This window comes from Balaenoptera physalus (genome assembly GCF_965194825.1).
Source record: "Balaenoptera physalus genome assembly, chromosome: 5".
NCBI classification, from domain to species: domain Eukaryota; kingdom Metazoa; phylum Chordata; class Mammalia; order Artiodactyla; family Balaenopteridae; genus Balaenoptera; species Balaenoptera physalus.
In genome coordinates, this window is record NC_138884.1 from 87432998 (window position 1) to 87457533 (window position 24536).

Here is a 24536-nt window from a genome sequence, read left to right on the forward strand (position 1 = left end):
AACCCTTAGAGCAGTTTCAGTTTAAGACAATGTGGCCTGTAAATTATCTTCCCACACAGAAAGAGTCTGGATCTTAACTTGTAGAATGTTTGGTAACACTTTGACAGAGGGAAGCAGGTGGAGGGTTGGGGGTGGTCCCGGGTGTCAGCTGTGGCTGCTCCAGTTTTTGGTCTTCAGTGTCGCACCATCGGTGACAAAGTCAAAATCAATCTGTGAATCCGAGCCCTATGGATCACTCATCATATATACTTAGCTGGAAGGCCCCTGTCAAATAACTCACATACGCATGCTATCATTCGGGTTAGGCAGGTTCCAAAATTATGGTGGTTTGTTTTATGTCAGCTTGGTTAAGCCAGGACTACCTTTCCTTGCGTCCCCTTCCCTAGTGGTTCTAAATGAGAATCGGCTCAAAGATACGCTTGTGTGATTTTTTGGAAGGTAAAGTGATGCAAGGGACACTCTTCTCTATGGGTCATCAAAGTCAAGTGTGGCGACAGATACACACGAGGTGCTGAAGGTCCCAGCTCGTCCTCATCCTCCTTCACTCTACCTCCAGGTTCTTCTTCCCAAGTTCTGACCTTGAGGGATGGCCTAGGGTGGCTCCAGGCCCACCACCAGACACTGGCCATCGACGCGGAGATGGTTACTACGTGGCGGCTGCAGCTGCCTAGAGCCCCGCATGCCCCCCGCCCCGGCCCACGTCAGCATCTGTGTGTGTTCCGCCGCTCACATGGGCCACCTGGGGACTTCTCTTGGTCTGCACACCTCCTCCCGCACCCTCCCCTCTGCAGCTCCTCACACAGCGGTGTCTGCTCTCATTCCTGAAACAGCTCCTGCATCCCATAGCCCTCAGAGCGATTCTTCTCCCCAGATTCCCCAACCAAAACAAACACAAATCCCCAAACGGACACTGTGGTTCTATCTACGTGTAACTCCTCAGAGGGCCCCAAACCGAGTGCTCTGCATAGAAGCTGTTTTTCTATGTGTTCTATGTCACAGCGTGCTTCCCGGGGGCTCAATATCTTTGTCTAAGAGGGTATAAATTGTACCAAAAGACAGACAACCTCCAAGTGCACACACACGTGTGCATACAGTTGTGTGTTGGAGGAAAACAGGAAACTTTCTTAGTTTAAAACCTTGCCTCTGCGAATCTGCAGGCAGTGGTGTGAACTATGACTCTGTCCCCAGCTCAGGCACAGGCGGACTGTCCCACCTGTAATCACAGGCCTGCGTCCACCGTCCTCTCCGCCCAGCGCGGTCTCACAGCAGTGCCCGCTGGCACTCACCACGGATGTGGCTGGGCTCAGCAGCCCTACTACGCACACCCGCGCAGAGGTGTGTTGCACTTGGGTAGCAATACTGGGTATGCAAGACGCCAATCCCTCAGAGATCTCACTGCTGGTCAGGCAACATTCATACCCTGACCCACAGGCGTTCACCGGGCAGTCCTTCACTCCTGGGCTGAAAAGCAGAAACCCAACGTTTAAAAAAAAGAAAAAGAACACCGTAAAAGTGCGGGCATGAATTATTTGTTTTATTGTTTTTTACTTAATGCAGAGTCGATGTTTTTGAGTAATGGTAATAAGATGCCCAAAATTCAACATTATTGAACATTTAAACAGTAAAGTATGCAGAAAGAAGCCCTCACATGTTAACTCCTTTAAGTTGTAGCTGGTGGAACAACACAGGATAAAGGCTACTGGGCTTGTCATCATGGTTGATGACATGGGGAACAGCAAAGAGTCCCCACTGTCAACCAACTGTTTAGGCACCAGGGGCAGCACATGTGCCTCCCTTGGAAATGTCTTGGGAGATCTAGAAAGACTCCAGATATGAAAGCCCTTCCTTTCACCTCAGGCTTGAAAGAGACACCCACCACGGAGGGTGTCGAAGAACTCCTGTGGAATGGAAGTAGTTACGATGATATAGTAAAGAAATGGTTCTGCTGTCTTGGAAGTGCACTTGCCGACATGGCCCCTCTCTAACCCACCACCCGCTCCAGGAGGTCATGGGGAAGAGCCTCACACGGTGACCAGATGACACTAGGGCCACTGAGAGCAGCCTTTTGCTGGCTGAAGGCACCGGGTCCTCATCATCCTGAGGGAGGGGGTCGCTGGGTTGTGAGTTACGTTCAAAACGCACGTCCCAACACAAAAAACTGCTCTCAGCTGCTGTACAGTTGATGCAATTTCAGGCCGAAAGTCTGAAGACTTTGAAAGCCCCAGAATGTCTGGGACCCCTGAAAGTCCTGACATGCAGGGCGACTTCCGCAAGGAATCCGATTCCCAAGGGGTGGAGACTCAAAGGGACACACGGCTGCATTACATCACACAACAGCAAAAATGAATACACGACTCTGAAATATGGATATGAAACACCACAACAAAGTAAACCTCTCAGACTCTACAACTGCAGGTCGCACGCTAGCAATACCTGGCAGAGTCTAAAAATTGGTGATTTTCCCATAAAACGTTTATCTACAATGACTGTGATCAATACTTAAGGGCTAAGCAAAAAGTATATGAAAACTATTCTTCTTAAAAGACAAACTTCATTAAATACCAAGCACAGTGATCAAACGGAAGATGTCAAATTTAAATAAATCGCTTCCGATTTTTCCCAGTGGTAATCCAGGGCTTCCACAACAAGAATGGCCAAGGGCCAACCGCACCCCTGCCGGTGACACTGAAGGTGTAAGTCACACAAACCCTCCTTGGAAGAACGAAGGGCCACATGTTGGCCAGAGGAATCATCACCTCCGGCTTCGCTGGCTTTTGAAATCCCACAGTATTATGAATGCCCTTTACAGACACAGGGATACTGAAAAAGGAAACAATAAAGAAACACGAAGGTGCTTTATTTCAAGTCCATGCCACCTAAATCTACTGAGTACAGTAACCGGGACCGGAGAGGGGACGTATTAGAACCTAAACAACGACGACGACACCGGGACGTTCGCCCCCTGCACTGCGAATCTTAGTTCAGAAGAACCCGTGCGCTAGCAAGCCAGTCTCCTCCCTGAGAAGCACGCTTCACGCTCCGTTCTCCCTCCGGCATCTTCATCTCTCTCAGTTAAGGCCTGGACAGCGTCAGGGCGGTGGCGACCCCGGTTCTGGAGCTGTGCTCTGGCGGGGGCTGGGCTCCGGCCGTCAGCGGCCCGCAGGCTCGGGCGGTGCGGGGCCGGGCTCCGGGCCGCCCAGCTCTGCCGTCTGCCCCTGGAGCCGCTCCACTGTCTGCAGCAGCGCTGACCTCTCCAGCTCCAAGGCCAGGGTCGCTTGCTTCAGCTTGCTTTCACGGGTCAGGAGCTTCTCAATGGTGGCTTCCAGGCTCTGGATCCTCCCATTAGCCACCTAGAGAACAAAAGAAATGAGAATGCAACTGCCCGGGGAGAACATGGGAGATCCACTCTGCGCTCCACCGTCCAGCCTCGAAGGCACTCTGGAGACCTGTTCTGGCAGAGACACATCTCTCCGCGTTTACTCTCAGTTCTGGCCACAGGGGAAGACTCCATTTCTCAGACTCCCTCGCAGGCGGGCTGGGCCGCCCCGAGACGCTCCAGCACCCTCTTCCCCTGTCGTGGCTACTCTGGAAGCCGCCTGTGGAGATGGCGGCTTCCCAGTGCAGAGGGAGCCCGATTCCCGAGTCACCCGCTACCGGAGGACAGCTGTGAGACGGCCCGAGAATGCTTCGTGGAGACACGGTGGAGCGTCCGCGGTGCTGAGCCCTGGGGTCTGGAGCGTTGTTACTGCAGCACAGTCCGGCCCACTTTGACAAATACACGTATTTACAGGTACAAACTGATTTCAGACAGACCATCAGAATGGTTTCTGTGTGAAGGCCCGTGTAGTAACAGCTCTCTACTCTGAACCGTTAATACGCCCTACAGTAACAAGGACGGGCACTTCCCCGGGGACGTGTGTGGAGCGCTCAGGGTGGCCGAGCTCTGCTAAGAGGGTCGCGTGCATGGCCTCACTGGCCACAGACGCCAGCAGTGCCCCCACTCCCACCCGTCTGCGTCCTTGGCACACAATCAGTGTCAGGCCGACCTTCCAGGTGCTTCTCTCTTGCAACGGACCCTCCTCTTCTCTCTAGTCCCCTCGGGCTGGCTTCCCAGGCAACCAGGGAGTTGGCTCCAGTGAAGCGGAGGAGCCTCCTGAGAAAAGCACCCGCCTATGTTGCTGTCCCCGGGCCTCCTGGCCGATTCCAGCTCTCCGCTGCATTCTCGAGGGCTCAGGCCCGGGGTCAGTAAGGCACCGCACTGGCTCGCTCATCTGCCCGGCCGTCTACGTGTCCCCAGAGATTTTAGGTGGGAAAAACGGTACGTATTTTTTCCCTCATTTTCAAAACAACAGCAACAGCTTCTTGAACAAGACAACACTTGTGCTAGACAGACAATTCTATGACTCAAAGCCTAGGTCTGGCTGTGACACTGGAACACTCAAAACAGAAAGAAGAAAGGACTGAGATCCTAGGTCTGCCGGCTTACCGGGCAGGGGGCGGTCACGCTCAGTGGGTATGTCCGAGCAGTCCTCTCCGACCCTCACACTCCTCCCACGGTCAAGGCCTGGGACGGGTCCCACCTCATCCCACACACTCCCAGAGGCCCCTCCCAGCTTAGCAGTGAGCTGATGCGCATGGTCATTTACTGGGCAGCATGAACGCCAGGGCTCCTCCTCAGTGAGACCGAAGCCGTCTCACGGAAAAAAACACACCTCGCCCTGCACGTGGGTCTGGCCTCCCAAAGCACCCAGCTCACGGGCACTCAGTGACTGGTAGTGGATTATTCCAAAAAATGCGCGTCCCTTAGCATTTGGCAACATCAGACACGTCTAAGCAATCGTCATAAGTACGCTGCTGGACAAATGAGGTTAGACAGTTTAGTCTCCAGCAGCTAGACGACATTCTTAAGTGTTCAACAAGAAAATAGATGGGGCTTTGGTATGTCCAACAACTGTATGAATGGAACAAAGCCAGGAAACAGGTCAATTTTGATACTTGGGCAAAAAAGCAAAGATTTATGTTGGAAAATTAAGTATTGCATTGAACAGCTATCCCTGGACTCTGAAAACTATTTTAAAAAAAAGAAAAAAGGGAAAAGAGGTGTGAGTCTCACAGAACTTATGTGGTCTGGCTGAAAGTAATTCCACATGACTCAGAGGGTAATGGGAAAACTATATGCAGGCACCCACAAACTGACACACCACAATCCCTAGCCCAACTCACTCTTTGAGAGCAGCAGTGTCTTACAAATTTTGGTGGCCTCTGGCACCCAGCACAGCTGGGACCGGCATATCTCCAGAAGCACACAGCCACGTGGTCAAGGGAAAGATCATTCCAAGGAGAACCTCTGTTGTTACCAATTACCTCTTGATGCGTTTCTTCAGAACGTAGATGTCTGAGCAGCTTTTCACAACCCCCTCTCTTCACAAAAGGGGTACAGTATCACAGGAGCAGCGCAAAATTACTTCCCCTCTTCATCGCAAAAAAACCCACATGGTATCAGCCCAATAAAATGAACCTTTTATTTGAGCACTATCCTAACGAGACAAATGCTTCAACTTCAACTCTGAGCTTTGTTAGAAATGTTTCCATCCTGCCATACTTCAGGGACCTGTTTGTTTGGAAGGCATTTAAGATTACCAGCTACACTGCAGACCCTTACGTGCAAGATAAGGCTCTTCGTTCCCCGGCACCTCCCCTTCAGGTTACAGCTAAGACACCCTGGAGAAATCGTACTCAGGCATAGTTTCAGTTAGGACAGCTCAATCTTAGAGGGAAAAAAAGCTAACTTTCGGAATGTGACTGGTAGTCAGGCCTGGGTAAGGATAGACTTTTCTTTGTTCCTCTACAGCAAATATCTACTAGGTTTCTACTGGGGTAAAAATCCCTGCTGGGGGGAATACATTTTAGACAGGGGTTGATTTATTAAGCTCCAAAGGCTGGCCTTTCTCCCATCACTGCCAAGCTTGTGTCTGCAAAGCAGCAACTTTCTATGGAGAAAAGTAAGAGGCTTGGATCAGGATGGAAAGCTTACTCTCAGGACAGCCGAGGAATACCACAGAATACACATTTTGGAAAAAATACAAATTTTTCTCCACAGCAAGCTCAAAAATAATTTTTTAAAACACCCCCTTCCCCCCCTCCACACACAATTCCTTAACAATGACAGCTTTACCACCCATATTGACATTTAAAAAGCAGGCTGTGTGGTTAGTTTATTCTATCTTATTGGTAGAGGAGTGCTACCCCCTACCCCAACGAAAAGGCATCTTTCTGTCCCTGTCACACAGATGAGGGAATCAGAGCAGAGCAGGTGACAGTGTGGGTGACACTGGACCTAGCAAGATCTGGGTCTCTGGACTGCGCCTCCGTGCTTGCTCCATCTCGCCCTCCTGCATGCAAGGTCTGGGTTTGCCTTTCTACTTACTGTATGTCCTCATCCGCATTTATCCATGGTAAGATGGAAGCTTCCAGAGGGGAGAACTGTGTCCCTTCATGAACTGAATTTTTGCATTTGCACCAGGGACTCACAAGTCCTGATCACAGGCTCTGGTTTACTCTGTTAGGGAGATCCTGTGGCACTTCCTCACTTGATATCACTCCGTGGACCTAGCTGGGTTTTGCTCCTGAAAGCTCATGCCTTTGATTGTCTCATCATTACTCAAAGCGCAATCGCTGGCTATTCGGCTAATTGTACGACGGCACCCTGAACCCAAGTTCAGCTCTGGGTCTGTCTCCTGAAAGGGTTAAGTGCAGAAATAGCCTCTCAGAAAGTTCCAGGACAGTCTGACCTTAGCAAAGGATAATCTGTCTGCTTCCTAACAAAAAGGAACAATTCTCCTGGGCTACCTTTGATCCCAACTACAAACAACCAGAAGAGAAAGGGCCTACGGCCATGGGAAAACCCAGCCCGCTGGTGCCTCTGGTGAGTTAATGAACTACCACACACTCAAGGTTCGGGAGGCTGCCTTGTAAATATGCCCTACCTGCAGTTGTTCAAGGAGGTCAAGGTTCTGTTTGCGTAAGCTGCTGTTGGTTTTCTCTAATCTGTCCATTCTTTGGTTGTCACTGAGAGGAGAGGAATCGATAAGTTCTTCCTGAAGCACGTGGTACTCAACTTCATAAGCTTGTAACTGTTTAGAGATGTCCATCACAAACACCTGTGACACACAGAAAAGCCATCAGGCACTGAAAATGAGAAAAATCACACACACACACACACACACACACACGTGACCACGTCGACGGGTGCCCACGAAGCACCTACTCTGTGCCTGATACTATTAGTGATAAACAAGGAAAACTCTCTGCACTGAGAAGGGAATAATTTTACTTGGGAAGAGAGGATTTAAGAAGCATTTGGGGGGACTTCCCTGGTGGCCCAGTGGTAAAGAATCCGCCTTACAATGCAGGGGATGCGGGTTCGATCCCTGGTTGGGGAAATAAGATCCCACAGGCCGCGGGGCAACTAAGCCCGCCTACCTCAACTACTGAGCTGGCACGCCTCAACTAGAGAGCCTGTGTGACGCAAACTACAGAAGCCCACACGCTCTGGAGCCCACGCGCCACAACTAGAGAGAGAAAACCCGCACGCCACAGCTAGAGAGGAGCCCACGCACCACAATGAAGAGCCCATGCGCCGCAACGAAAGATCCCGTGTGCCACAACCAAGACCCAATGCAGCCAAAAATAAATTAAATAAATAAATAATATAATAAATTTTTAAAAAAAGAAGCATTTGGAAATAAACCAAAGGTAACAGTAAGTGTAGGTCTCTGATACTCATTTTTCAAAAGCCAAAACCTTCTTTTTTAAAATGCTTATAAGAGTTTATTTTTACTTCTTATTTCAGTACTTAGATCATTTTTCTCTGAAAATTCTATTAGATTAGATACACAACTATGGGTCAAAGAGAGAATAAAACAAAACAAAAGAATCACAGCCCCATTTGCCCAGTCACCAGGTCAAAGTTTAATTATAGTTCAGTTGGATTTTCAGAGTTACAAGAACAGCTAAGTAATGGAACTGTTTACTAAAAAACCCTATTCTGCACATAAGATATGCAGAAATGAGCCAAAACCCAAATGTCACCCACATAGATGAGTGAATACAAAACAATGCCTGAGTTGCCTTCCTTTCCATAATAGTAACAGTCATGAAAAAAAACCACTCGTGTGAAAAACAACCCCAACGTGCACAAGTGAGTGAGCTGTTCATATCTGTACTTTCTCTTGATGAGTGAAGTGAGCTGGATGGAGGCTGGGACGATGAGGGGTCAGAAGGCAGAGGCTGCTGCTGCCCCAGGCGTGAAGCCCCGGCGTGGATCTGAGAATTCAGTCACCACATAAAAAAAGCCAGATCAGAACACACATTTAAAGAATGAAATTAGTCTCTATAAGAGCAGAAACTAACTCTTCACAGCATTTCCTTAAGAAAGAAATTCCAACACAGTTAAAATCAATGAAAAACTCATTTCCCTTGATGGTACCCTATTAGCATTCAAACACGAATGAGTCCCATCTTTCCTGAAGTCAATTTTCAAAAACCATGTTTACTTTCTCACCATTCCCAGAAATCTTATTTTCTCTTCCAATCTTATTTTCTCTTCCTTGAGATTAATTTTTCAGCTTCCTGGTTTTCAATTTAATTCAATGACTAATACTAATTAGGCACAAAAGTCACTATAGGCCAAAAAAGGAATACACGTTGTATTTGTGACGTGCGTGCGTGTTTGTGTGTGGAGTTGACTGCATTGATCAGACTCTCTGCTGTCCCTCAGAGCGACCGTGAGCTGGCAGGGATTATCATCTCTATTCCACAGTCAAGAAAACTGACTCAGAAGCTTTCAGTCAGCCCTTGAATGGGGGCTCGGCTGGCGACTCCCCGAATGACCCTGAGCAAGTTACTTGACCTTTCCTGGCCTCAGTTCCCGGCCTCCACCACATGGAGGTGGTAACACCTACCTGACAGCACAGCTGTGGGGAATCATGAGACACAGGCCTGGCAAGCTGAGTTGGTGCCCTAACTTAGCTAAGGGATCGGCTCCCACACAGCTGTCACAAAACCCCTCCCATCCAACCTTGTGCTGCAGCAAAATGACAAAGGATGCCACACCATGGAACTTCTGAACAGCTCAGAGTAAAGACCACACATTAAAACCGAGATTGCTGTGGCATTAGTGTGTAATGATAAACACGGTGCGGGATAAATGTCACACACACACTTTTTTTCTTCCACAGAGGTTTTTAAATGAGCTCCTAACCTGGAAAGCCTGGGGACAAAACCTCTGGCCTTTGATCCAGATGGATGGGCAGCTATGGTTAATGGTTCTCAGCTGTGCACAGAGCGGAGGGATTTATTAATCCCCAGGAACCATCCTGGGTCACAATCATCTCTGCTCAACTGCATCATTACCTCCTGGCTGCCAAAACACACACACGGCCCTTGCAGCCGTGCCTGGGAATTTATTTCCGACCATGGCAGCATATGGCTGGCGGTGACAGGAGCGCCCTGGTCCTCAAATGACGCTTTCTCACATTGCTGTATAGTCTTCATAACCCTAATTATAAATGGCTTCATGGTATTCTACCAACTCGACGTATCAATAACCATGTTAATCCAGTCATCAAATGCTGGATATCTAGTTACTTGTAAGTTTTTGTTATAAACGACAACTTTAAACATCCTCATATGTATGGCTTTTCCCATATTTTGGATTATTTCCTAAGCATACATTCCAAGAAATGGGATTACTGAGTCAAAGGGTACAAATATTTTACTGGCTCGTGATACGTATTGCCAAATTGCTTCCCAAACGGGAAAAATCCACATACAGTGCCATTAGCAACGTAAGAATGTGCCAGATACAGTATACCCTTGGCACTGGGTATTGGGATTAAAATGTTTCATTTTGTTATTCTAGGAAGGTAAAGCATTATATGCTATTTAAATTTAAATTATGCACGAAGCTAAATATTTCCCCAGATATCTGTTTGCTAGACGAGTCTCCTCCTTTAGAGAATGAAGCTAAATATTTCCCCAGATATCTGTTTGCTAGACGTGTCTCCTCCTTTAGAGAACTCGTTTCTGTTCTTGGCGCGCCTGTTCTTGGAGACTTGGTGTTTCTCTTTGCTGTCTGTGGACACTCTGTAATGAAGCCATCAACCCTGATGGCTGCAGAATTAGTCACATACTTTCCACCCTCCCCACCCCCAGACCCTTCCCCCCAGCCTGGTGGTCTCAGTGGCATACCAAGAGCTGGATGGGGGAGCCTCTGCCTGGGTATCAAAAATAAGGGGGCGCAGTGTCTGTAGTGAATTTAAAAACAAAAATAAACCCAACTAAAAGTTGGTCTGCTTTTTATTATCACCACATGCAAGCAATTCTAAACAATGTCAGTAGTAAAGTACTCCTCCCTGCCGAACCGCACCCTCTTGGTACGGCACTGACTGGCCTTTTAAAAAACTAATTTTCAATAGCGCAAGCTGCCCAAGCAGTTAAGGGCTCCTCCCAAGGCAGAAGGGGCAGTCTCACCACTGTGATTTTGAAGAGCATCTTTTGAACAAAGGAACTTTGTTAAGATTCTGGTTTCTCTCCTACAAGCTCAACTAGAACAGAGACTTGTCTGGTGTGCTTACAATGAAGTCGCCCACAGCAGAGCTTTCCAAGGTGCCCCTGTGTTGTGTGTGTGTGTGTGTGTGCATGTGTGTGTGTGTGTGTGCACGCGCATATCTCCTGGGCATCTTGCTGAAATGCATATTCTGACTCAGCAGGTCTGAAGTGGGGGGCCCAGATTCTGCATAAGTTCCTACGTGATGGTGCTGGTCTGGGGCCGCACTTGGAGCAGGGCCCAAAGGACGTGGAAAACAGGCTATTTGCCCTGTCCTCCAAAGCCCCCCTTCACCTGCTCTCTTCCTTACACTGACCTGAGGCTGCACAGGCACACGGCACTCGCTGTGATGAGATGAAACCCCTGACCTCCCTTCTCCTCCTTTCTGTTTATTCCCAGGGCTTCTCCCTTCTTGTGAGGCGATTTTTATGGCTCACGTTCAACTGACAGTGAAGTCACACTGAGGAGCTGCCACAGAGCCTGAGACCCTTGTCCCCACGCGCTGGACTCTGTCAACTCTGGGCCTGCCCCTCGGTGGCGGCTCCCAGCCTGTCTGCGCTGAGCGGGAGCCCAGGGCCCTGTCCTTGGGGACTCTCCCCACCCTGGATGCAGACTGTGTCCCAGCTGCTCGAGCTGAGCTTCCACAGAGACGGTATTTAATGAAACGGAGCCTGGCTATCACAGAGATCCAGCCCAGCTCCATCCTCCCACACACAGGACAGCAGCATGCAAAGAACGCAATATCACTTCCACCCTGTGGGCTCTCCAAGGCTGCAGAGAAATCGCGCTGCCCCTCGGGTCTCCCCTCTGAGTAGAACCTGAGACTAGAGCACCCTCTGCAGGGAGGGGATGGGAGGGGGCAGCGAGCAGGCAGAAAGCTTGACAGCCTGCAGAGGTCAAGTTCCAGATGGAACACGCTGGAGGGAAGGAGGGCGGAGAGCTGCCTGGCATTGAGTCTTGTTTCCCAGCGAGACCTGTGGCAGGCTGAAAACCTGGACCTCAGATGCAGATGCTGTGTCCCTACTTCCAATCCCCGCGCCTCCCCCCGCACCGGGAAAGCTGAACCTGCGCCTAGAACTTCTCTCTCGCTCCCGTGCCTTTGCACGTACTATAATGGGGGGTTAGCTGACTACAGCCCGTGGACCAAGGCTGTCCCGCCACATGCTTTGCAAATAAAGCTTTACTGCAACACAGCCGCTTCATTCCGACAAATACTGGCTCTGGTGGCCTTCATGCTGCAGAGGCTGAGCTGACCTCACGTGACTTTATGGTCCACAAAGGCTGAAACACTTCCTCCCTGGCCCTCTGCAGAAAAGGCCCAGCTGAACTCAACTCCCTCAGCTCCCCGGTCCCCGCTCCCCACTCACTGCTCACTCCCTGCACAGCCCGCTGCTCCGGCAGCCCTTGCACAGCACCACTGGAGCTCCCACCACTCTTGCAATTACTGGTTACACGCTCCTTTTCTACACAGAATGGGCTCTGGTGTCCCAGCGCACGTTACACTCTTGGCTCTGCCACCTCGTACAGGGTGCTGGGCATTTACTCCCTCCGGGCCCCAGAGCTGTTAAAGGAGCCAATGAAATAAAGCATGCCAAGTTCAAAACGGATGCCTGAAACAACTCAGGCACACACACAACTGTCCTCTCTCCACACTGTGTCCATTTCTATTCTCCCAACATTAAAGAGTACCTTCACACCCTCAGTAAGTATCCTTTACAGACGAGGGGAGGAAAATGGTTTTTTTTTCCCTGGGGCTCAATATCCAGAAGGTAACCACATCGACGAGGCTGCCTGCCTTTTAGCCAGGCCCCAGGCAGCAGGTCAAGGCGCTCACTGGCACAGACTTGGGTTTAGGGAACCAAGGCTCTTGCATTCGCCCCTGCAGCCAAAAAACATACATATGTGCAATGAAAGCTCTAAAAGGGAGGAAATGCATGGAAATGTCAGAAAGTAAAGAATCCAAGGGTGGAGAATTCAGTCTTAATATACAGGTACAGTACAGAAAATCTCTGATTAAATGACACCCACAGACACTTGGTGGAGCCGAGTAGCTGCGAAAGCGTTTGAAGTGAGAGGGCCTGAGTCTGAAACCCTACCTTTCCACTTCTCAGCAGCATGACGGTGGGCCAGCTAATCAACCACTTTGAACCCTAGGTTGCTCGTGGGTTAAAACCACTTGTCCCCTCAGGAATTTGGTTATGACTGAATGAGATCATGTGTGTATATGCAGAGTCACACACAACCTGGCAAAAAGCAGGGCGTCAACAGGCCAGAGCTATTCACACTGAGAGGAAGGCACCAGGGAAGTAAAAGCCTCTCAATTAACTGAAGAAGAAAGTGCAGAGACGAAAAGAGCTGCTCCTTCACGTAGGCAAATGAAATGTGCAGAGACCCAAAGTGGCACCTGGACGAAACCGTCTCCCTCTTCCAGCCCAGACTTGCCTCCTTTTCTGGGCTCAGCACCTAAGGAGGGGCAGCAAATGAAAGCAAACTGCTGCAACTGGGTGCAACCCACCACTCTCGGACTATCAGAAACCCTCAGAAGAAGGATTTTTTAAAACACAGCTTTATTTCACTATTTGCTTTTACCTAATTGCTCTATGTTTTCATTACATTAGCAGGTGAGGTAAGTTCTAGGCTAATGAGAGGCCCCGACTGCTGAGTCTGTGGGAACTCTGCGTTGGGCACCTTCTGGAGCACTCAGCCATCCAGCCTCTGAACACTTCCAAGGGTGACCTCACCCTCTGCCAGGCAGCTCAGTCCTGCATGGTCAGCAATCATTACTGGAAAATTCTTCCTGATACAGAGTCAAAATCTGCTCCCACTCCTAACCCAGGCCATTAACAACTGGTCGAGCTGCAATTCCAGGATCACCTCACCCTCAACCCGTAACATTTCAGAGAGTGATACATGCATATATGCAATGCAGTTCTACTGCACACAGAAATCAGAGGGACCAGAACCACAGATGAATGTGGAACTGAACTCTATAAAACACACACACACACACACACACACACACACACTCTCCAGAACAAAGTTATACAGTATACACTCTATCACAACTTCGTATCAAGTTAAATTTTTAGAAAATTCCAATTAATGCCATTTCAGCACAAAAATCAAAGCACTCATTTTACAAAAGCCTACGTTGAATAAAAATGTATGTATTTCAGAAGAACAAACACCGAGGGGTGACAAATGCCTTTTAATTGTAAGAAACTACCGATAGTTTGTGCTGGTTATCACACCTACACACTCTCAGCACACGCACACACAGACACACGTTTGATCATGGAACAGGGATTCGAGATGTGCCTCCCACGAGCTGAGCACTGCTGCTCAGGACACAAAGAGGTAGGAAACAGCTCCTGCTCAAAAAAAAAAAAAGGAAATTCAGCTTCTGCATATCCAGAATCGCTGGAACATTTGGAAGGTCCAGACTGAACCATACCTGACTGATGGTCTTTTCCATCTGCACCAAGCCCAGGTTGGGTAGCGTGCTTTTTATAAAGTCAACTATAGTTTCTAGGTTTTCATGTTGCAGAATCAAGGGCTTATGGCTTCCCAACAGACTTAAAGCCACTTTAAATATGACCTCTGATCCCTGAAGAAAGATCATATCTGGGAAAACACAGAAAAGCAGAAAGTTAAGCCAGACCAGATTCTGATGAAATGGCACTCCATTCCCCTTCACACACATCGAAGAGCAGGACAGTGGGAAATGCAACCCCAAATTATAAGATCCTGGTATTTCAGATAGGGTTGTCAAGACAATATAGCTAATAATAAATAAATAAATAATATATGTAAATATATATATATATGTAAATATACATACAGTATATATGCGAAACTACTGCTAAAATTTTTTCACAGGTTCAGATAAATCTGTTTTTCACTCCAAAAATATATTAAGTTCAAACATACCTCAAAAGTTGAAACTGTGAAAAAGAAAACTTTTCATTAGTCTATTTTTTCAGGAATTCTCTGGATTTCAAAGGAGTTATTACTAAAACATATATTTTTATGAGTAAAACAAAGATGTGTATAAATACTCTATCCTAATTTCTGCTGCTGTAAGTGAAGAAAATGCCTCTGCTTCCTCTGCTTTGAAATAAGGGGTTGAATTAAAAGATCTCTAAAAACTGTAAAAAGCCTGCACCATTGCAAAAGTACATTATTAAATACTTAACAAGTATACTGAATTTTAGCATAATAATGGAATAAAAATTTTTTCCCTCTGAAGAATTCAAAGAACTTTATCAGGGTTATTTTCTAGTTCTTGCCATTTTTTCCCTTAGAATGGCTGGCGAATGTTAACAATCCCCACACGTACTGTGTACAAGGAGAGGGAGGGCAAGTGGGCCCCGAGCCAGCCCAGCCCAGCCCAGCGCAGCCCAGCCCAGCCCAGCCCAGCCCAGCCCAGCCCAGCCCAGCCCAGCCCAGCCCAGCCCAGCCCTGGCTCCACCCTCCCCAGAGTTGAAGCCATTCAGAAAGAGACTCCAATGTCCTGGGGCTCGAGCACAGCCCTAGTAACTAAATGCTGGGTGACTAAATTTGGGAAAGTTACCTAACAACTGGAATAATAATGTAAGAAGAAATATAATTTTAAAAGATGGGAGCATAAATCTAATTAGAGGCAACTGTCAATATTCTTTTTTTTTTTTCTGGGGGTGCTGCAGAAGAATGGAAGGGACAAAGAAGCTGTACTTTCCATCAAGTCAAGGAAGACAGAAGCAGGTGAGAGGGAGAATTCCTAGCCTCTGCCTCTCTGGGTGGTTTAGGGTGGTGAGAAGTGAAAGCCATTAAGAAACAAGCCACTGAGCGCAGGCTGGAGGTGTCCCAGGGTGGTTTGTGGATGGCATAAGGGAGACACCCAAGCACCGGCTGGCTGGGTCAGCCCCGGAGATGCTGCGAGACCATCACGTGAGCAGACCTGGCGCCCGGCTGGGTGCAGCCCTGCAGGCAGCCGCTCCCAGAGAGCCCGGCGCCACACTGCTCCCTCAACTTCACACTGCTCCTGGTTCAGGGCAGCTCCAGACAACTGAAAAGGACAGATGCTGCCTCCTCAAGTCTGGCTGTAGGGGCTGGGAAGATAAACTGGAGAAGAGATCACATCTTTGAAATCTGAACTTCTTAGGGGGAGGAGTACATGTATCGAGGCAGTGCTGTGGTCGAATAGTCCCGTGAAACGTCTGATTTAAAAAATATGCAGTCTACCCATGTAATTCACCACTACAGAAAACATAAAGATCTAAAATTGTGCTACAGGGGCTTCCCTGGTGGCGCAGTGGTTAAGAATCCGCCTGCCAATGCAGGGGACACGGGTTCGAGCCCTGGTCCGGGAAGATCCCACATGCCGCAGAGCAACTAAGCCCGTGCGCCACAGCTACTGAGCCTGCGTTCTAGAGCCCGTGCTCTAGAGCCCGCGAGCCACAACTACTGAAGCCCCTGCGCCTAGAGCCCGTGCTCCGCAACAAGAGAAGCCACCGCAGTGAGAAGCCCGCGAACTGCAACGAAGAGTAGCCCCCGCTCACCGCAACTAGAAAAAAGCCCTCACGCAGCAATAAAGACCCAACGCAAGCAAAAAAAATTTTTTTTAATAAAATAAAATAAAATAAGATTGCGCTATAACTAAGACATATTTTTAAGCAGAAATGACGTTTTCAAAAACAAAGTAAATTTGAAGTTTCTTTGGTTTAGACAGTAAGACTTCCTTTCAATATATGAACACTTATAGCTGAATAAAAACTGATGGCATCTATCAGAATCAATATCAAGGCATTCTCTGCAGGGCTTCTGGGGGAGTGGACTGCACTACCAGACCAATGACGTGCTATAGCTCAGCATCTTCAGTCTCTGGGGCAAGTACCTTAAATTTAGATATAGTCCCACATCTAAGCCAGTTAAAATAAATAACAACTGGGAAACTTTTATGAGCATAATCAAATACACAATCCACATCAGCAGTCTTAAGATTAACAACGGTCTTCCAAGTTTTATTCCTTTAGGATCTTGGTTTTTATAACAAATCTACTTACTAGTAGAGTGCTTCCTGTGATTCTGAACTTTTCCAAACTGTATGAAGAAAACAAAGGGAAATCTGGAGAGGTGGTTTTTTTACTTAACTCTTTTTTGGTTATCTTAAAACCAAAACAAAACAGAATACAAAAGGGAAGAAAATGCCCCAAGGAAAGGTGGCTGCCGAACCCAGCCTTAAAGAACCAACAGAAACTCCCCAGTCAAGAAGTCAGGGAGTAATACTCCGAGCAGAAGGAAAAGAAGGTGGAAATGCTGAGGTGTGAAAGCACACAGCATGTGCAGGAGCCCGAAAGAGTAGGTAAGGCAGGAGCCCTGGTCGTGGGGCCAGACTGTGAGGGCCCAGGCCATTCTACCTTTACCAGCGTGCACACACCAGGGGCACAGAAGGCCTTCTCTTCCTCTTTCCTCAGTAGGTCAGCGTATTCCCTGGTTAGGAGATGATGCCAATGAGACCCCGGTTATGGGTCTGAGCCTTGCAAGGAAGGGCCAGTTAACTTTAGACGGAGAAAAGCCACCTTTTAAGAGCCACTGACAAGACCATGCTGATTCCCAGCAGCAGACGCCCCTGTGCATGCTGCCAGATGCCTCAAGATGCCTGACTCACCAGCACTCCTGGAGGCCCACCCCAGGTGCCCATCCTTCTGACGACAAGCTGGCCAGTGGTCTGCACGAGTGAGGCTGGGAGAGCTCAGCCCCAGAAGCCTCTGTTAGACTAAGGAGGCTTCAAATAAGGATTTCCTTTCGGGACACGACTGAGGAATGTATGAAGGGTTGAAGGAAGGACCCCTCAAAGCTTTGCTGAGAAGAAGGGGCTCCTATATTTATCTGGCTACACTTAGGGGCAACATCTGTATCCCTCAGAGACAATTAGCACACCTTTTTCTCCCTCTGCAAGTTTTAAAAATTAAGTAATTTTTAAATAATAGTAAAGAAAAAGGTTACCTATAAACCCACTGCCCCAACCCAATTACTGTCATTTTTGCCCATTTCCCAGTCCCTATACATTTACATACTAGATTTTTTTTTTTTTTTTAAACAATAGTCTCCTTGGAAAAGTGAGTTGATTTCCCACATTTGAAAATCACTGCACAAGGAAGTGAGCTGCTAAGTCTTTCAGCAGCGCGGCAGGAGCCCAGCTCAAAACCCTGTGGCCGACTTTCCTTCTCTCCTTTTTTAAGCCCACCTAGAAACAGGCAAAGCGGTTCATCGGGCAGGCAGCAGAGGGAACCTTAAATTCAGCTGACTCCACCACCTTGCAAACTGTTTGCTGAGAACACCACAAATAACTACTTTGCTTTGAAGACACTTCGGCAGCCCCGCTATCGTGGTAACGTGTATGGGAACTCTATCTGAAACTCCCCACGACATTACAAGTGCCACTTTCCTATGGGGGGGAAATGATCAAGGCAAAGCACACGGCCAGGAGGTGAACTTATCCTACATCCCTTTTCCAGCCACCTTTGTCTCTGTCGTGGGCCAGCCCTCTCCTGAACTTTCTCTGGGAGGCTGCGGTCCTCCAGCTGTGATATCCCCACATTTCACCAGGAACAGGCAGGAGAGAGATGAAGGATGCTGACAGCCTTGCAGTAAGATGACAGCGCAGACTGGGCAAAGACTCACTTCATCACCGCTGTATCGCGTTACCCGGAAGAGCCCTTTTCCCTGGCCACCCAAACAGTCTTGTTTCCCAGTCTAGTTTAGTCCTGAAGCCTCTCAGAACCCCTCCCTACATTACAGGTGGCTTCTGCGTTTGGCCAAACCCTGATCTTTAGATTCCACCTCCTCTCTCATCCACTTGGCAGCACATCCTATAGAAAACGTCAGGAGCCTAATAATAGCACAGCCATCACCTCCAGCAGGAGCAAGGCAGGTCCTATTTTTCAGACTTTTTTCCCCCAAAGGTAGACATCAGGAGGTGAACAGAACAAGCATCTCTCCCAGGACCCCTCTACTACCAGACTGGAAAAATACAGGAGGAGGCGATTTTACATTATGTGACACCTGACATCCAGAAGAGTGTGGTTAATTACCATGTAAAGGTCGAGGCTCGGGCATCACTGGCAGCTGTCCCTCCAAGTAGCGTATACTTAGTTCGAGGTAAGCTATTAATCTATGTATGAGCTACGCTGACTGCAAGCTGAGAATCTGTTACTTACATATAAAATAGTGAAGAGTTAACAAAAGTCCTCTTGTTTTTAGGTTTTATCCAGGCCTAAAGGCCTATAATGAAATGGACCCCAGGCCAAAAAAGCCTGCAGTATATATATGAATGGCAGGCTTTGGGATTTAAAATGAAGCTACCCACCAATGCGGAGCTAAGTCACCGATGCTAAATATAGAAATGGTTTTTTAAAAAACCTATCTTTTCTATGGTTTCACCTTACCAATAAAATGGTTCACTTTTAACTACTGATAGATGGAATGACATCACAACACAGTGCTGTCTTAAGTCCCCACTTCCTACCTATAATCTCAGGAGCCCTGAGCCCTGAGCCCTTAGCCAGCTGAACACGAACCCACTCAGTGCAGCGGGGGTCTGTGGGCTCCAGGACTCATAGAGACTGGCATCGTTAAGCATAATGTACAAGAAACTCCAACTCCAACACCTCTGACTACATAATATCGAGAAGAAGACCCTGCTTTCACTGGCTTCAGCTGTACTTATGACGTCATGAGGATGAGCTTCAGAGAGTTCTGAATATTCTGCAGCAGAAGGGCTGTCATTTCCAAAGCAGATTTTGTCTGTCTGTTTGGTTGCTGTTAATGCCTCTTACCCACTTCTGCAGTGAGGAAAGAGCTCTTCCCCCAGAGCTTTACGGCCCTAGAGCCCAGAACTCTGGGCAGCAGCGGCTTCCGTGCCTGCGGCTGGGGCAGTGACACTCGGCGCTGACCCTTCGGCCCTTCCTGCTCAGCCCCCTCTGTAGAGTTTTCTTCACAAACAGTGTAATTCAATGCTTGAGCTGTTTTCAAACCATCTAATAACACTCCCTCCTCCCCCTTTCAATCTTCACTGCTCTCCATTACCCTTCTGAAAAAACACAGTAAAGAATCAGGAGAAAAAGTGAAGCAGACTAATGATTTTCTTTTCATTTCCAGAGTAAGAAAGGTAGAACACACAGAAATGTTTGGCAAGAAAGACTGAAGCCTACAGCTAAACATCTTGTAGTTTCTGTGACTCTTTTTGGGTCAACTAAGCAGATAATTTTGAGGACTTCTTTAAAAAACTATGGTATAAAACCTTCATGAAATCTCACTAATGATTTGCTTAACCAGGGAAAGAATGTTTAGTATCAATTATTTTCAGTGCTTATTTTTTTTTTAGGGACGGAAAATAAAAATCAATTTGGGGAGGTAGCTATGCAAAAATGGGGAGAGTAGTGAATATTTTAAGAACCTAGATTCTCCTAGTAAAGCCAAATGGGAAATTCTTTAAAAGTTCTTGCAGACAGAAGTAAATGATAATAAAAATCTAGTACTTTGCGGGGGAAGAGGAGGAGAGACGATGACTCAATGCCCACTTAAAAAGCAAATTTTAGGCGGGCTTCCCAGGTGGCGCAGTGGCTAGGAATCTACCTGCCAATGCAGGGGACATGGGTTCGGGCCCTGGTCCGGGAAGATCCCACATGCCACAGAGCAACTAAGCCCGTGCGCCACAACAACTGAGCCTGCGCTCTAGAGCCCGTGAGCCACAAGTACTGAGCCCGTGTGCCACAACTACTGAAGCCCACACGCCTAGAGCCGGTGCTCCGCAACAAGAGAAGCCACCGCAATGAGAAGCCTGCGCATCGCAACAAAGAGTAGCCCCCGCTCTCCACAACTAGAGAAAGCCGCGCACAGCAGCAAAGACCCAATGCAGCCTAAAATAAATAAATTTATTTAAAAAAAAAAAAAAGCAAATTTTAGGATTTCTAGAATCTAGATATACAAGTGGTCTGCCCAAAGCTGCCTAAAGTGACTCTCTCTTTTGTGAACAATCCCTTTAAGATGGTCTCTAATTCTAAAAACGAATCTAAAAAAGTATAAGAGCACAGGTTTTTAAGCTATCAAGTGACTCAACATAAATGGTACTTTAAAACCACTTGGTATGTGATGACAATCAATTTTTTAATAACCTCTTCCTCCACAGTAAAAAGATAAAAAGAACCTGAATTGTCAGAATTATTACTTCATCCTGAAGCAGGGAAAGCACACTGTACAAGAGCTGACTGCTCACAGCATGTCACTCGGCTCCTATCCCTGCCAGGTCAAGGCAACGTTTTACATTTTTTTAATTTTTAGTTTTTTAAATTGACGTCTAATTGACAAGGCAGTTTTGAGACTTTGCACATGAACATTCATTTAAAACTCTGACAATCTTCCCGAAAAGTAAATCAAGTAAACGGGAGATGGTTTGAAATGTGACCCACCCACAGCTACGGGGGCACAGCAGTGGGAAGCTGACGCAGGGGGCGCATGAGGACGGACCGTGGGTCGGCGACACAGACGTGCCTTCGAGAGCGCGCCGGCAGAGGAAGCGAAGAGCCAAGGGTAGGGGAAGCGAAGCGAGAGGAGAAGACGCAGGGGAGATCTAGAAAGAGCAGTGGCCCAGGACTCCCGGTGGAGAAGTCTCAGGGAGCTCAGCGAGCAAGTCCCGGGCCAGAGAGGTCGAGGAAGAGGCTCAGGAGAAACATCTCTGGGCCCCACGCCAGGCACCTCGGCCCAGCCTGCAGCAAGCCTGCTCCAGGGGGAGCCTGGGGGGAGGGAATCGGATCTAAGCCCGCGAGAAGGCATGGAGGCGAGGCCCTGACCATCAGAAGTTAAGCAGGTCCTGCACCTCCCAAAGCCCGATCCTCACTAAACTGAGAGTGACAAATAACAGCCTGTCTCTTGTAGAAGACGCAGGTATAAAAATGAGAAGAATCACCGCGGAGTGACGACACACGGCTCCCATCTAACTCGAGGATGCGGGTCCCGGCGAACAGACCCACACACACTCACCAAAGACTCTGGCTACGAACCCCAGGGGGAACTGCGAGGCGAACACTGTGAGGAACCAGGGCGCGGCGTAGAGGCTGGGGCCGATCTCGTGCTCCTCCAGGTGATTGTAGAGGTCTCTGTGGTAGTCGTGGAGCAGCCTCGAGAGCTGGTACATCTGGATCTGCAGGGACACGCACACAGGGTCACCGCGGGAGATCAGCACCCACCCCACTCGGAGGCGGAAGGACCACGGAACTCTCCTCGTGGCTCCTGAGACCCTTGCTCTCGCCCTCCGTCATCCAGCGAGCGCTCGCTGGGGCTGCTGTGGCGAGGCGGGGGCCGGGCTGGGCCCGGGGCGCTCACGGCGGGGCTCCTCCGGCCACGGCCTTTCTTCTTACTGTTCCCTCGCGCTCCTCGGCTGGGAGAAGCTACGCGTCTGTCTTGTGGCAACGTTTCGTAAGTTCTCAGATACACATTCTTAGCAAAACCCAAAGCCAGGGGAACCTGAAGTAAAAAGCCAGCCTCTCGCCAACAGCGGAGTGAGAGCACAGCCTGCAGAAGCATGCTACTGTACCTGTCCCCTAAGTTCCCGCTGAACCCCCAAACCACTCCAGAGGCAGGACAGGTGTGACTTCTTCAGGTTTACAACACAGGAAAGTTCAAATAAGCTGACAAGCGTTTATCTCGAGACGGAGAAAAGTTTTCCGAGTGGGCTGGACGTGAGCTCAGGGGGCGCCCTCTTCAGAGTGACGCGGCTCTGGCAGGGAGCCCATGAGGGTCCCGGGGCTCACAGCTGGCCTACAGCCAGCCCTGACTGAGCAGTCCCTGGCCCGAGCCCAGAGGACCAGTGACCTGGAGAGGGCGCTACAGCTGGATATGTACTGCCCACAATGGGAGAAACTGTTTCCGGGAGGCCAGATGACATAGCTCTCTCAGGTACCAGCTGCGGCTCTTTTGTATCAAAAAGAAATCTAATCTCTAGGCCACCAGCCCAAACACAGCCGTGTGTACACTATACTACATACGACTTGTGTAATATACTGTATCAGTATATACTGTTGTATACTATACTATACAAATCTGAAACATTCCACCCTCTGCGATGGCAGGCGCACCTACATTAAATACGCTAACGGGGGTATGTAGGAAGAACCCGACAGCATGTGTGGAAAGTGTTATACAGGCCCAAATCTCCTAGTGAACGGGATGGCTTCCTTCTATGGGATTTATGTTCACGTGGTCCACACACGCAGGTGGAGGTGAAAGGATTTCTAGCCATGTTGTTCAGTGCTCTGGAAAAGTCCTTGGCTCTAACGTACACTTTCTAAGGCTCTGATATCAGAGTATCTTGCTGGTAAACAAACACGTAAACACATGTTCCAACATTTAGGAATATCCTCAAAGCAGGATCCAGAGTTCTCCCCACCTCTGAAAGGCGGTGGTAGCAGCAATGGAACACACTGTTGTATGGGGTTTTCTTCTGACATGACCTGCCACCTGTCACTCATTCATTCAACAAATACGGACGAGGTGCCCACTTCATCCCAGGCACTGGCCTAGGAACTAGGGACTCAGCCCCAAGACAGGTAAGATTCCCTGCCCTCTCATGATATATGCTAAGGAGAGCCAGAAAATAAACAAGTAAATAAACAAGGAAACAAGATAATTTCAGGCAGTAAGTGTGTTACGCAAAAGGAATGAGACAGGATCACGTGACACAGCGAGCCGGGGTGGGTGGAAGAGGGGGGACACGGCACCTGCGTGAACAGGTGATATCTGAGCTGGACCTGGGATGGCAGGGGTTGAGGGGTAGGGATGGGATCCCCGGCAGAGGAAGGAGCAAATACACTGGGAGGTTAGGAATCAGACCACCTGAAGGTGGTCTGATAAAGGGTAAAAGGGAGGGTGCCCTGGAGTCAGACAGGCCTAGGTTTAAATTCCAGCTCTGCCACCTGCTAGCTGTGTGACCTGCTCAAATTACATAACCTCTCTGAGCCTTAGCTTTCCCATCTATAAACTGAGCTGATCAACAATGTCTTCCTGAAGTTTGAGGAGGTAAGTGCACATGCAACGTTTGATGTAAGGCCTAGCACAGAGTAAGTTCTCAGCAGTGACAGGTGTTACGGTGTTAACTGATGGTGGGAAAGTTCCTTAGATATACCTGGAAAGGGAACATAAACATTTTAGAGTTCATCTTTATCAAAGACTTAAGGAACGCTCTCTACCTGTAAAATAATCATGTCTGGCCGATACTGTTTCCGCAGACCCATGTCAAACATCAGAAACTTGAGCATGTTGAATGCCTCTTCTTCACCCATATGAAGCAGCAGAATGCCTGCTACAAAGCTGAGACCTTGGCAATAGCCTACTTCTTGGTCTAGAAGCGAGTAGGCCTTCAAAATGTTGTAAAGTGACAGCTGCCCCGCTCCTAGCTGAGCAGAGAAGTACGGATGTGTTGGAAAGGTTCGCCCTGTGAAAACAAAAGACATTTGCTGTACTTCGAAAAAAAGAAAGCCTACTGAACCAGAAATCTGATGTGCTTTAGGTTAAAGCAACAGATCTTTACAAGTGGTATTACGTCATAAATCAGCTCTATAAACAAGGTCAGCTGGTTGTTCTTGGAATAATGTTTGCAATTAAAAAATCAGCAATTAATCATGCTTTCAGGTGAAAGAAATGAGAACCGCCTTCGGGCCTGCAGTTACCTGGATTTCCATCTAAAACAGGAAGAAGAGTGTCTATCCTCTAAACAGGAGTCTACTGTCCAGAGGAGCGGTCAGCTGTGGTTCTCTACCCAGTCCCAGGCCAGCACACGCCCCGATCAGCTCTGCCCAGACTGCTCCTTTCCCTGCAAGTGCTTCACACCGCACACACATTTCTCTTCCTTTAAACCATAGGCAGTGCTTTGAAGCACAGTGGGGAGCAG

General features: G+C 48.4%; 1 protein-coding gene across 9 annotated transcripts in view; it reads right to left on the bottom strand.

Moving 5' to 3' along the window:
* Positions 1-2840: 2840 nt before the first annotated feature.
* Positions 2841-24536, bottom strand: part of TBC1D1 (TBC1 domain family member 1) — a 216874-nt gene continuing 195178 nt past the window's right edge. For all 9 annotated transcript variants that reach the window (XM_082464150.1, XM_082464149.1, XM_082464151.1 and 6 more), the window contains 5 exons: positions 23836-24080; positions 21632-21791; positions 14064-14233; positions 6987-7160; positions 2841-3350 (listed from right to left, as the gene is read on the bottom strand). In XM_082464150.1, coding sequence (XP_082320276.1) covers positions 3150-3350; positions 6987-7160; positions 14064-14233; positions 21632-21791; positions 23836-24080 — 950 coding nt within the window. In that variant the 3' untranslated portion in view covers positions 2841-3149. The remainder of the gene's footprint in view (positions 3351-6986; positions 7161-14063; positions 14234-21631; positions 21792-23835; positions 24081-24536) is intronic.